Source organism: Teleopsis dalmanni, chromosome X, assembly GCF_002237135.1.
Source record: "Teleopsis dalmanni isolate 2A chromosome X, ASM223713v2, whole genome shotgun sequence".
In the NCBI taxonomy this organism is placed as follows: domain Eukaryota; kingdom Metazoa; phylum Arthropoda; class Insecta; order Diptera; family Diopsidae; genus Teleopsis; species Teleopsis dalmanni.
Genome location: NC_051848.1, coordinates 55,359,205 through 55,371,026, shown reverse-complemented (window position 1 = coordinate 55,371,026; position 11,822 = coordinate 55,359,205). Strand labels below are relative to the sequence as shown.

At 30.6% G+C, this 11,822-nt stretch overlaps 1 protein-coding gene across 1 annotated transcript; it reads left to right on the top strand.

Moving 5' to 3' along the window:
• The first annotated feature begins 226 nt into the window (after positions 1-226).
• LOC119687568 lies at positions 227-2,916 on the top strand. The gene is made up of 5 exons (XM_038101918.1): positions 227-484; positions 548-663; positions 758-1,164; positions 2,405-2,587; positions 2,650-2,916. Exons 1-5 carry the CDS (start codon positions 279-281, stop codon positions 2,689-2,691), a joined length of 954 nt encoding a protein of 317 aa, XP_037957846.1. The 5' UTR covers positions 227-278; the 3' UTR covers positions 2,692-2,916.
• The last annotated feature ends 8,906 nt before the right edge of the window (positions 2,917-11,822 follow it).

Here is an 11,822-nt window from a genome sequence, read left to right as displayed (position 1 = left end):
GTTTAGTGTGGGGGGCTTCTCCCTCCCAGCCACAATAGAGTGAAAGTGCGCAATAGCACTAACTTAAATCACAACAACAACAACATACCATATATAGTATTTATTAGTAATGTTATTTTTTTTAGATCTATGTTTCTTTGAGTAAACTGCATTATCAACAATTCAGAAAAATGTAATAATACTTTTGACAGGAAAAATCTATATGGTTACATAAAAATTTTGATTAAAGTTAGGAAATTTACATCTTTTTGGTATATATAATTTTTGTTGCTTGTATAATGGAGAAGTCTGGATTTGAGCTTGAGAATGAGTCATCTGAGTCTACTGACTCTGACACTGTGACTCTTTTCAGTGTTGAATGCAACATTAATAATTTGGGAAGCTATAAACTCAATGTACATTTTGAGGAATTGTATAAATATTTTGCGGCCCTTGCGAAAGATGAAAAAGTATCTCAAAATTATGATGCCAGTATTATTTCTAAGTATTAAACAATCGACAGTGAAATTATGTGATGCATAATGACAAATTCTTGTATTCTTTTTAGATTATTAGCGAAACAGATAAGTATTTTTGGCGATATTGCCAATGCAATGTTTAAGGACGCGAAACTCCTAAATGAAATGAAAAATTTTACACATCAGACTGTTGTTTCCAAGAATGGTAAGTTACCTCCGTAATATCATTATACATTATAAACAGACTTTTTATATAATATTTGCTTTTATTTAATATGAAACCTTAATCCCTAATTAAGCTGAGGTACCAGTAGAGGTCAATCGTGCACAAAGTTCAGAGGTTCCAAATGTATTAAATCCTACCGCAGTTGAAGTGGAGTTTGATACTCCGAAGATGCAATCCGTTTCAAACATTGCACTGGAGAAGGCAGTGCGTTTTTTTCCCAAGGATGACAAGACTTTGAAATTTCAGGATCTTTTAGACCTTAAGATTGCTGAGCAGAAAATGAAAAATAACAAAGGAAACAATATTTTAAACTATAACATAATGTATGAATACTTCAAAGGACCAGAGCACATTACATTCTCAAACAAACCGTTTGAAGAATTCAAAGATGTCGCCAAAAAATATTGTGGACTAACCCCAAAAATTTGTGGTTTGGAACCTCAAGCTGAAGAAACTCACTGGAAAAAATTGCTAACAGAGGTGAGATCTCAAAATATTTCTCAGATATTACTTAAAGTTTCACACGTTAAAATAAAAATTTGGATTTCCATACAACAAATCTATTAGGTTTGCGTCCTCCTGATTTGTTGAACTTCAATATTACAGACACAATTTACAGATTAGGAATTTGATTATAAAATTAAGTAACCAGTACTAAGATTTAATATACAATCTGAATGTTGGGATGAAACAGAATGTTAGCGGACATTAACAAAATTATAAGTTGGTATTGCATACAATTTAGCCAATCAATATATTTTGCTTATTTTATATCAAGCGAAATGTATATATATATATTTATATTGGTATTTTATTTTGAATATATATGACATACGAAATATGCTGTTTTGTGCCTCGTTATGTCCGAAAGCAGCACCCTGTTTTTATTACAATAGGATCCAAATTGGCGAACTAATACTAAAATTTAATCTACGCTTGCAGGTTAGGAATTATTGATTAATATTAAAAGTCTGAAGATTACGAATATAGTAGAAGTAATAGGCAAATAATACTAGGTCCTAGAAGTAATGTAGTACAGCGATAAGAAAAATGAGTTTTATAAGACTAAATATTTAATATGAAGTTATAATTCGTAATCCAAAAATTAAGAATATAGGATACTAAGACAAGGAAATCAGCATTAAGACTAAGTTCACAGTCTAAAAACTTAAAATTCAATGATAGGATAAGAAAACTAGTACTAACACTAGTACTAGTACTAACTCATAGTTTGAAGAATGGGCCTATTGTACTTCAAGTACTTATGTTTACTAGTACTAATCCTTAGGTGTGATTTATAGCTGGAACATAACGAATTCAATACCAAACTAAGTAAATTGACATTAAATTGAGTCTTAATCTAGAGAGGATTAAGAATTGCTTAAGAATTGAAAATTTATCAATCACATCAGTAAACTAATACTAATACTTAACTGATGGAAAAAATTAATAATGTTATAAAGATAATTGTCAAAAAAGAAAAAAAAGCAATGGAGTGATATGCTTTATTATAGTTTCAATAATTTCATGAAGTGTCTTTATATGATATGCTTGTATCGTGATGAATATATTCGAAAAATTTATAAATCGTATATAATTGAAATGTATTTTAATAAAATTGTAAGACTTAGGCCTTTACATCAATTAATTATTTAGAATTTATATTACATTTACTTATCTTGATTGTATTCTAATAATATTATAACACTTTTACTTTAAGGAAAGTGAAGTACTTGAGGATCTTCAAACTAAAGCTTGCAGTTCTTTTCAATATGCAGAAAGGACCTTGTCTCAAGTCTCGAGGAATCTCGAACACACAAGTAATAGATTAAAAACTTACCTGTGGGCAGTCGAAGAACGTAGGACTAGGCGCGAAGCATGGTACAATAAATTCTTGGCTGAGGTAATAATTAAAAAATAATATTTATTTTAAGTGAAACTACATATAATAGAACACTTTTGCAGCATTTTCCAAATGGCATACCGAAGCCTAAGCCGAAAGAATAAACTAAATTTAAAGTACTACAATTGAAGAATGAAAGTCCTGTATGTAGTTTAATTGAAGAAAGAAGGTCCAGTATGTAGTTTAATATTTGAAAACAAAGTCTTGGCGACTAAATTTTCTTCCCATTTATTAATCTTATACAAAAACAATTATTTACTTGCATATCTAATCGCATACTAACTTTTGCAGAAAATAAATATATTTTTATAATAGTGCCGCACATTGAATAAAAATATCTTTATGTTATTTTTTATTATCTTGTCAAGTCTTACTATTGACAAGAGCTTAAAGTTTGTACATAAGTATTCCTGTCTAATCTTGTATGTAATCTTGTGTTCAATCAAGCTTATCTCAGCTTATCTCTCTCAGCTTTCAACATTTACAATATCATATACGACATCCTATACAGAGAATAACTTGCCAAGTTTATTAGTTTTATGTCTAATGATTAAGTTTTATTGGACTCTGATCGTAGCTGGTTTCCTTTCAATTTCACTTCCTAATAGCTATGAGATGTTTACAAGACAACTGCATTATCATCATCTCCATCCAAGTGATATCTTTAGAATTGAAAATCTTGTTCCCATGCAATGAGGAGAAAAAATGGTTGCGTTGAAGTTTGTTCTGAAGTACTTGAGTTTGTTTGTTGTGAGTATTGGTAACTTTAAAACCGAATATTCTTGCCTTTAAATTCCTTTGACAAAATATTTCAGGTGTCTTCTCTTTTTACCATCTTCCAAGCTTATTTCCAAGCTTCTGTATTTGTTTCGCAGTCCAGTTATATTGCATTTTAAAAACTCGTACTTCAGAAAGACTAGTTGGTAGCGATGTGCTTTGGTTTAGAGTATTTAAATCAGACTATATATAACTATATTTTCACATAACACATTCTTCAATACATTACAACAATTAAAACAAAATTGTAGAAACTGTGTTAAATTTTTCAATATATTTTTAAAAAGTCTACCAAGCAACTGTCATATGGAAACAAATTGCCAACCTGAAGGCAATTTACTTTTCTCTGTCATATCAGTTGTCAAATGAAATTTTGCTGTTTTAAATTGAAAATTATTTGACATATAAAACACTTGTCAAAAATAACATGAATGCATATGCCACATAAGAGTAAAAGTGCGTAATAGCACTAACTTAAATCACAACAACAACAAAACAACTATATGACATCATATGACTACCGCTTTTATTATACTGACAACATTTGACATTGAAAATGACATAGTGAAAATAAGGCATTAGATTACTATTTCTATATTTTTAATTATTGGTATAAACTCAGAAATGAGTTTATATCAGGAATTTGTGAAATGAAATTATTTTCCCATTCCCATCCATCTTATGGTCTTTCCAAATAAAAAGTCGAAAAGAAAAATATCTAAATGTGGCATAGACATCAGGCAAGTAGTCAAAAACCATTTGGTTCTTTAAAGAGTAAAATAAAAATTAAAATCGTCTTAAGGATTTATCGTCTATTCTCATTTATTATTTATTGATTCAACGAAATTCGTTCAGCACTTATGAAAAATTGGAGAATTTTATATAAAATTTAAATTGACAACAACGTATTTGTGGTGTTTCAGATTTGTCGACTCTGAATATTATTAATTTTTTTTTTTGTCGACACGAATTATTAACCAAAAAGGTGTCATTCCAAACGATCATCTATAATTTGACTTTGTACGTCTTCTGGCTGTTTCTAAATACACGGAAATCGGGCTGAAATTGACGATGTAAGGAAATCGCGTCAACATCATCCGGTCATCCACTGATAAATATAAGAAGAAAAATGCTTCAAAAAATGAATTGAACACTTTCCTCTGCAAACTCGAAAGAAGAGTATTTTGAATGAACAAGAATAAAAAATGTAAATAATAAGAGCCACTTCTTTTTCTTTTTTTTTTGAGAGTATTCCCATCGGATCTGGGAGGGACTATGTACATAAAGTACCACATGTAGATACTTTTGTAACAAAAATTGCATTAAGTGTAAACAAAAATGTGTGATACTTTATATGTTGTATGCAGTACTCGTATATATATATATTTATATATATATGTATATAACGAGTTGAAAACATTTTTCATTTTTAAGTTTGTGAGCCATAAATATGCAAACATGCATTTACTGCTATTTATCAATTTAACTAAAAACACTTTTGACAAAGTTTACCGCACCGTAATCTCAACAAAAACCTTTAATCTCAATTCCACAAACTACAGTAAGCAATTAAAGTGCCAAGTACTGGTCTCCTTGGGGCATCAGTAGTTTAAGTAACAACAAAGCTTTGTTGCACTGAAGTAGAGTAAAAGTTTTAGTGTTTTTCTTTTTAGTCTATTTTTAAGGATTTTAAGGATTCCGCACGAAGGAATATTTATCAAAACACAAACAAATAGTTTAAACGAGTACCTAAGAAATTTTTCATATTAAGGCCGTCAGTCAGTGTGCAATAGGGCACAGTAAAAGTTCCTTAATCAGACGAATGAATGTACCTTAGAAGCATGACAAAAATATCTCTCCACATATATTATTTCGAAACACTTCTTCAGATCCACAATTGACTATCAAATGCGACACCTGAAGAATATTCCACCGGTATGAGGCCAAAATATCCATTGGTTAAAATATGTCTTTCTTCCATATTCACTTAAAAGTTTCTTAAAAATAGTTACTATTGTTAACTATTAACTAAATTAATTGTTGATCTCTCTTTGCTGAGTATATTAGGTAGTTGAAAGACCACGTTCTTTATACTAAAAAGTAGTTATTTTAAACTAAGTCTAATTAAGAAAAATAATTACAGTTCCACAATAAGTATTCCACAAAAACTTTTCCAAAAACTTTTAAATTCCTTTCATAAAATTATTATCCTTAGACCTTAAGTACTGTTTTCGAATACATAAAATTTCAACATATTAACGAAATCAGTTAGCCTGTCACCTATTGGTCTATTAAACATACTATTAGTTTAAGATAATATCAAAAAATTATACTAAAACTAAGCCCATTTCAGCCCACACCAGTCCTTTAAAGATTGTAGTAGTTCCATTGGCGAGGGAGTGCGGGTAGGACTGAAGGCTTTGTATTACAACTCCTCAAGTCGCAATAGAGTGTCTTATTAGGAACATAATATATGTCCCATTTTATAATCAAAAGAACCACTGACGAGAATCGTTCAATAATCGCAACGTTAGATTTAGTGGGTATGACCCATAATTTAACATCACAGAGCTATATTTATTTTAGAACGACTTCATAAAAAAAAGGAGTTTGTAGCAAAAAGAAGATCTAAACGCATGTCTATTAATTTGTGCTTTGTAAATTGTAGACTAAGTGGTTTTTCTTTCTAAACTAGAGTCCACAATACAAACTCTCTAAGCTACAAAAATCATTTTGGACTTAAAAGGAGGCTCTTAGTGATTTAGTATGACTTTCGAGTAAAACATTGCCATTGACAAAAGCAACAATTTTTCTCTCTTTCCGGCAGATCACCTTTTGGATAGAAACCAAAACACTGTCGAGGGCATATTAATATATTTCTGTGTTTTCTTTACTGAATGTAACTAAGAATTGTCGATCTAAGTTGTAAGAGTATAATACTTCGTAGTATGGATTCCGAAGTATTTGCTACACTTTATCAAATCCTTGGGTCACATCCAAAAGAACTGATGTACATACTTTATGCTTTGCATTTGCAGTTTCTATTATTCTGTGTACTCGATTATATTGTGAAAGAACTGTCTCTGAAGCCAAATTGGTGGTTTGAGTTTGAGATTCATCTACTTAGTGATAGATTTCAATTTTCGAATAAATAGTTTTTTGTTGACTATTGTCATAAGGATTCTTGATTAATCATACCTTGGTTGATTGGGAAATATTATTACATGTGAAGTTTTCCACAAGGAAAATATGAGCATCAGTTAAGCTAGGGAATGTATTGATAACCAATGTCAGGCGATTTTTTGCAAGTTTTAAGGTTAAAAATTTACATACAGTAGGTTAATTTTCGTTAAGCTTAAGAAACTCTTTTATAACTAGGACTTGCGTGAGGTTGGTAATAAGACAAACTAGGAGATTGAGTGATTCCAGAAATGCACTAAAGTTGTTTTCTTTTCTCAATTCGATGTTTTTAAGATATGTGGTATAGAAACGTTTGTCAAAACATCGACAAAAAAAGAACTTTTCTATGTATCTGTTCTAGCCCATTCTTTACTAGTATCTTTAATGGGTTGGACTCACTTTTTGGACTGTTTTGAGTCTCAATTGACTTTAAATAGCAAATATTCTCTGTTTTTAAAGTATTTAGGTTCTCTTCCAATTCTTTTTGTTTGATTAAATGTTATCATTTATTTAATTTGTTTTAGTATTGAATTGAGTTGTTTCTTTTCTTCGCGTTGCCTAGTAAACAGCAGGTGCTTTTCCAAATTTTTCATTTTAATTGGAAAAATTAAAAATCATTTCAGGAATTTATGACAATTCCTTTCCATACCCATCCGATTCTAGGGTTTTAAGTACAATATGTTTATACTCTTCGAACCATTATTGTATTTTTTTTATACTCATAAAATCAAATTAAATTCTTTCAATTCTTTCCTCAACATCCTCAACAAGACACCCAATTCAGTAAAAGTCTAATGGGTTTTTCTTCCATTTGAACAAAAATTGTGCACTCAGTTTCAATGTATTCTGATTTTAATTTATTTAAAAATTTAAAAAAAAATTTTGTTTCATTTATATTTTCCAATAAAGTAATATTTCAAAAATTTTATTTTGTTTTAAATTGAAAAAATTAAAAACTGCACTTGAGTCAATTATTACTGCACACAACTCGAACCAAGAATCTTCCATTCGGTTTTTATGATTGTGAAAAAATTTCAAAAATACTCATGAATGTGCAATATGAAATTTTAATTTATTTTATTAAATTATAAGAGTTTCATTTTTAAATATTATTTCACATAATTGAAATGATTTTAATTAACGAAATACACTTTTCCACTTACCAATTTCAACCAAACATTTGTGACGAGTAACTGATTTTTCTCATCCTAAAAAGAGAGGGAAAAACATTAAAAATTAAATCAAATTCTCATACCATTTAAAATAAAAAGAAGAAAAAAAATTTTTGTATACAAAGTAAGTAATAATATTACTGTGACGTATTCATTGAGTTACAAATAGAACTGACAAGAATTAAAAATAAGAAATTCGATTTTATACTAAATATTTTTATATTGTCACACCGGTCAAGAGACCACAGCAATACTCGTAAGCGCAGCAGTATATTTGAAATTCACTAACCGAACTATTTCGGCATGGTGTAGCACACTCCGTCAGATACAGTCATCCGCAACCACAACATATTGCACAAATATATCTGCAGTTCTATGCAAAGTCGAAGTACTCCGTTAACCATATTAAGGGCTTTATTTGAGTGTTGCATTTAAATGAAGTCAAATTCACTGTTAGATAACCAATGAAAGCCGGTACAAGCACCACCACCCGACATCACTGCCCGCCAATAACCGGAACAGCACTAATTTCTGGATATACACGTATACCCCATACGTGTAAAGTAAGGACTAAATGGTTTGTTGGACCATTTAGGACTAAAAAATGCCAACTCGTTGCTGCAATCGATTCGATTCGATTAATTCAGGAAGTATTGTAAGCAACGAGTGAACATTTAATTGGAGTAAACACAAAAAAGTCACAAAATTCATGCTATTTTCAACTTAACAACTGGAATAAGAGATACGATAAAAATTAATTTTGTAAATAAAATGATTTATATTTAAGAATATGCTTTAACTTCGGAAAAACATGAATTTCGTCATCAGAAAGGTGAAAAGAATCGTATCGGGGCGATCTATTATCAATATTTTCAAGAACGTAGGCTATGAGAAAAATTCTAACCAAAAAATATGTGCTGTGATATAGCACTAAATATCTCAAACCTAATGCTTTAAATTGTGTACATTTATTTATTGTGCTCAAACCTTCAGTTTTTCAACCAAACTGGAGTTCTATCACTGTCATGCCCTCATAACCAAATCATGGTAACAAAGTCATGGCCTCAGTATATTGTGCAATGATAATACCCGGACACAGTGGTGGCTAAGCACTGGCAAAAGGAGCTCCAGAGAAAATATAGATATAAAAGTATATATTAACTATACTCAGTCCTACCAATTTCTATGTGGATGATCTTATTTACCCACATATTATAACTATTTTAATCGATTTAAATATAAATAAAATTAATATAATTAATATAATTCGATAAATCTATATAAAATACTAATCAATTTAAATATAAATATTGTTCAATAGATGTTTATAATGTACTATAATATAATGTAAATAAATCAAAATAGTTTAAATAAGATAATATATGAGTAAATGAATTAATTACAATAAATTAGCTGATCTATAGCCAGATAATTGGACCAGCACTACTTTATGGATGTGTCGCGTATAGCAAAGCTGCTGACTTTACTATCGCAAAGCTATAAGTTGATTAAAGACAGAGTCTTTAAAGTGCCATGGTACATCCGCACAAATGACATGCTAAGAGACCTCAGAATAGATCCGGTCAAAAAATACATAAGTGACAGAGCTCTGAAGCTATTCATGAAAACCAACAGGATCCCCTAGTTAGCACTATCTAATCTCAGAGTAATCACTAACCGTACAGGGCGGTACGTATATCTTAGATCAATCATTGAGTAATAGTGAAGATTATGAGGAATACTCAAATTAGTCATCATGGAGTAAAAGTACCCAGATGCACTAACTCGGAAAAGGCTCAATATATAACATATATATATATATAGATAAAAATAATAAAAAAAAATTAAAATAATGATAAATAAAATGAGAAGCTTTCACTACGAAAACGAATAATAATTATTTCCAAAGATAAATAAACAAACATTGTAAAGTAACTGACGTAGTTCATGGACGATATGTACATTTGTATGGTTATTCAATTAGCTAGATTGTCCATTCCAATATCAGTTTGTTCATTTGTTCATTTGTTCATTAAATTTATTTTATTTTTAATGTACATTCAACACGAATGACCGCACTCATCCACAAGAAGGAAGCATGAATTTTACATTCGTGTTTTGAAGCAATTATTTTTCTTCTTACTCTTTATGAATGCAAGCAACGAAGGACCTATGCATCCATTCGAACTGGCGGCCTCTAACCACACTAATGTAGAAATAAACAGCATCAACATTGGCATCAACGTTGGCATCAGCAAAAGCACTGGCAGCCCTGTTTCCGCAGCAGTAAAACCATTATTGTTAGCAGTGCTAACATTTTTCACCACATTCCTTCAGCATTATTTAACAGCCTCTGCAAATGCATTTGTACAGTATGACCAACAGCATTTATTTCAGCTTCGGAATTTCTGTTACTGCTACTGTTACTGTTACTGTTAGCAACATAAACACTTCTACAGCAATTAAATGACTTGTGTTAGTAACAGTTTCGGCAGTAGCATCAGTTCAGGGTTTATTTGTGCAGTAATCAAGTAAAATATTGGAAAATTTTAAATTTGTTGTTTGTTGTTTGTGTGTCCTGCATTCGGAGTTCCTTTGTCTCAGTTGAATGTTCAATTCCTTGAATATTTGTTCATTGTTTTTTGTAAATTTCTGGTTATTTACAGTTTGTTAGTGAACAATTTTAGAAGCAGGGAATTTAAGAAATTGCATAGCACTTTTGCTTAGCTTTGATAATTTTATAGACAAATTGCAGAAAATATTTTCTCTCATCAAATAATTTTGTTTGAAAATAATTTGCATAAATTAAAAAATTCTATAAACTTTTCAGAAAAGAAATTCCTGATATCATTTTATAAATAAATATAATTCAATAGAAAACAAATAACATTAGGTTTGTAATGAATTTTAAAATATGTATTTAAACTGATTTCATTACTTTTGAAATTTTTCATTAATTTTAACGAAGTAATGTTGTCTTGCCTTGAAATTTATTAGTAATAAAATTGTTGAGCTTATAGTGAAATAGATATGCAAATACAATAACGTATTCATTTCGAATTTTTTGTGTAAATAAAAACTCTAATATGGTGGGTGATAAGGAAGCGGGCTTACAATTCGAAAAACGGGTTGTTATCAGATAAATGAAAGAGTAAGCGCTTTTAGATAATTTATTTTCAAAAAAAAATATTCAGAGAGGACTTGCACAGAAGTCCATAATTATTTACGTGAGTATCTGTCTTGAAAGCATAACACCACGGTACTCTTAACACACACAGAGATATATTGCGCTAAAAACGCTCCATTGGAAATTCTAATAAATTTTCACCGGTTTCAAATGAAGTTATGTGTTTTCGACATAATTTCCTCTTCGAATATCCTCCTCTTTCCTACCTTTGCTGATCTTTAGATCACAGCACTCGATGGTGAATACACAATTTCATGCCGAATGAATGATAAACAAATACCTAATAATTGTATCCGTGTTAGTTTTAGATATTAATCACAGTTACTACGACTCAGAAAATCTCAATTAACCAGGACAGCCGAAGCTGTGGGGGCCTGACCCCAATAGTATCAGATTTACACCTTCGGTTGAGTGGTACTAGTGCCATGTCAATTACTGCCATGTACACTCCATGGTAGTGTGCCGGAAATTTAGTTATCTCTTACGACAGGCACGCCTTACTTCGGGAATATTCTTCCCTGTAAGGTGAAGAAAAAGCGCAGAGTTGAGTTAGCGAGTTGGTGCTAAAACGGAACGTTTTTTATCTGTCTTATTGGGGTCATATTTTTGCAGCACAGCCAGCTAAAGAACTACAATCTCTTTATACTTCAAATAAAGAACTTCTGGCTGATTGATAAAAGGTATTCTTACAAACTTTTTGCGGGTCTGGATGGTTTTAATAGTGTTTGAACATACCATGTTGGAATCAAGCTACTGTTTTTAGTTTTGAGGAAACCAAGCAACGACATAGTCAAAATAGCACTGTAATAGAACCCGCATGGGTCGCAAAAAACGAGTAGTTCAATTATAACCTGACTACGATCGGTATCCAGGGTCTTAGCAGGAAATAAGAAAAAGAGTCAAAAATCGACAAAGCTGG

Coding starts and splice junctions, on each gene's coding strand:
- LOC119687568 (XM_038101918.1), top strand. CDS start 279: ATGGAGAAGTCTGGATTTGAGCTTGAGAATGAGTCATCTGAGTCTACT. Junction 1,165..2,404: donor GGAAAAAATTGCTAACAGAG/GTGAGATCTCAA, acceptor TTTTACTTTAAG/GAAAGTGAAGTACTTGAGGA. Junction 2,588..2,649: donor ACAATAAATTCTTGGCTGAG/GTAATAATTAAA, acceptor ACACTTTTGCAG/CATTTTCCAAATGGCATACC.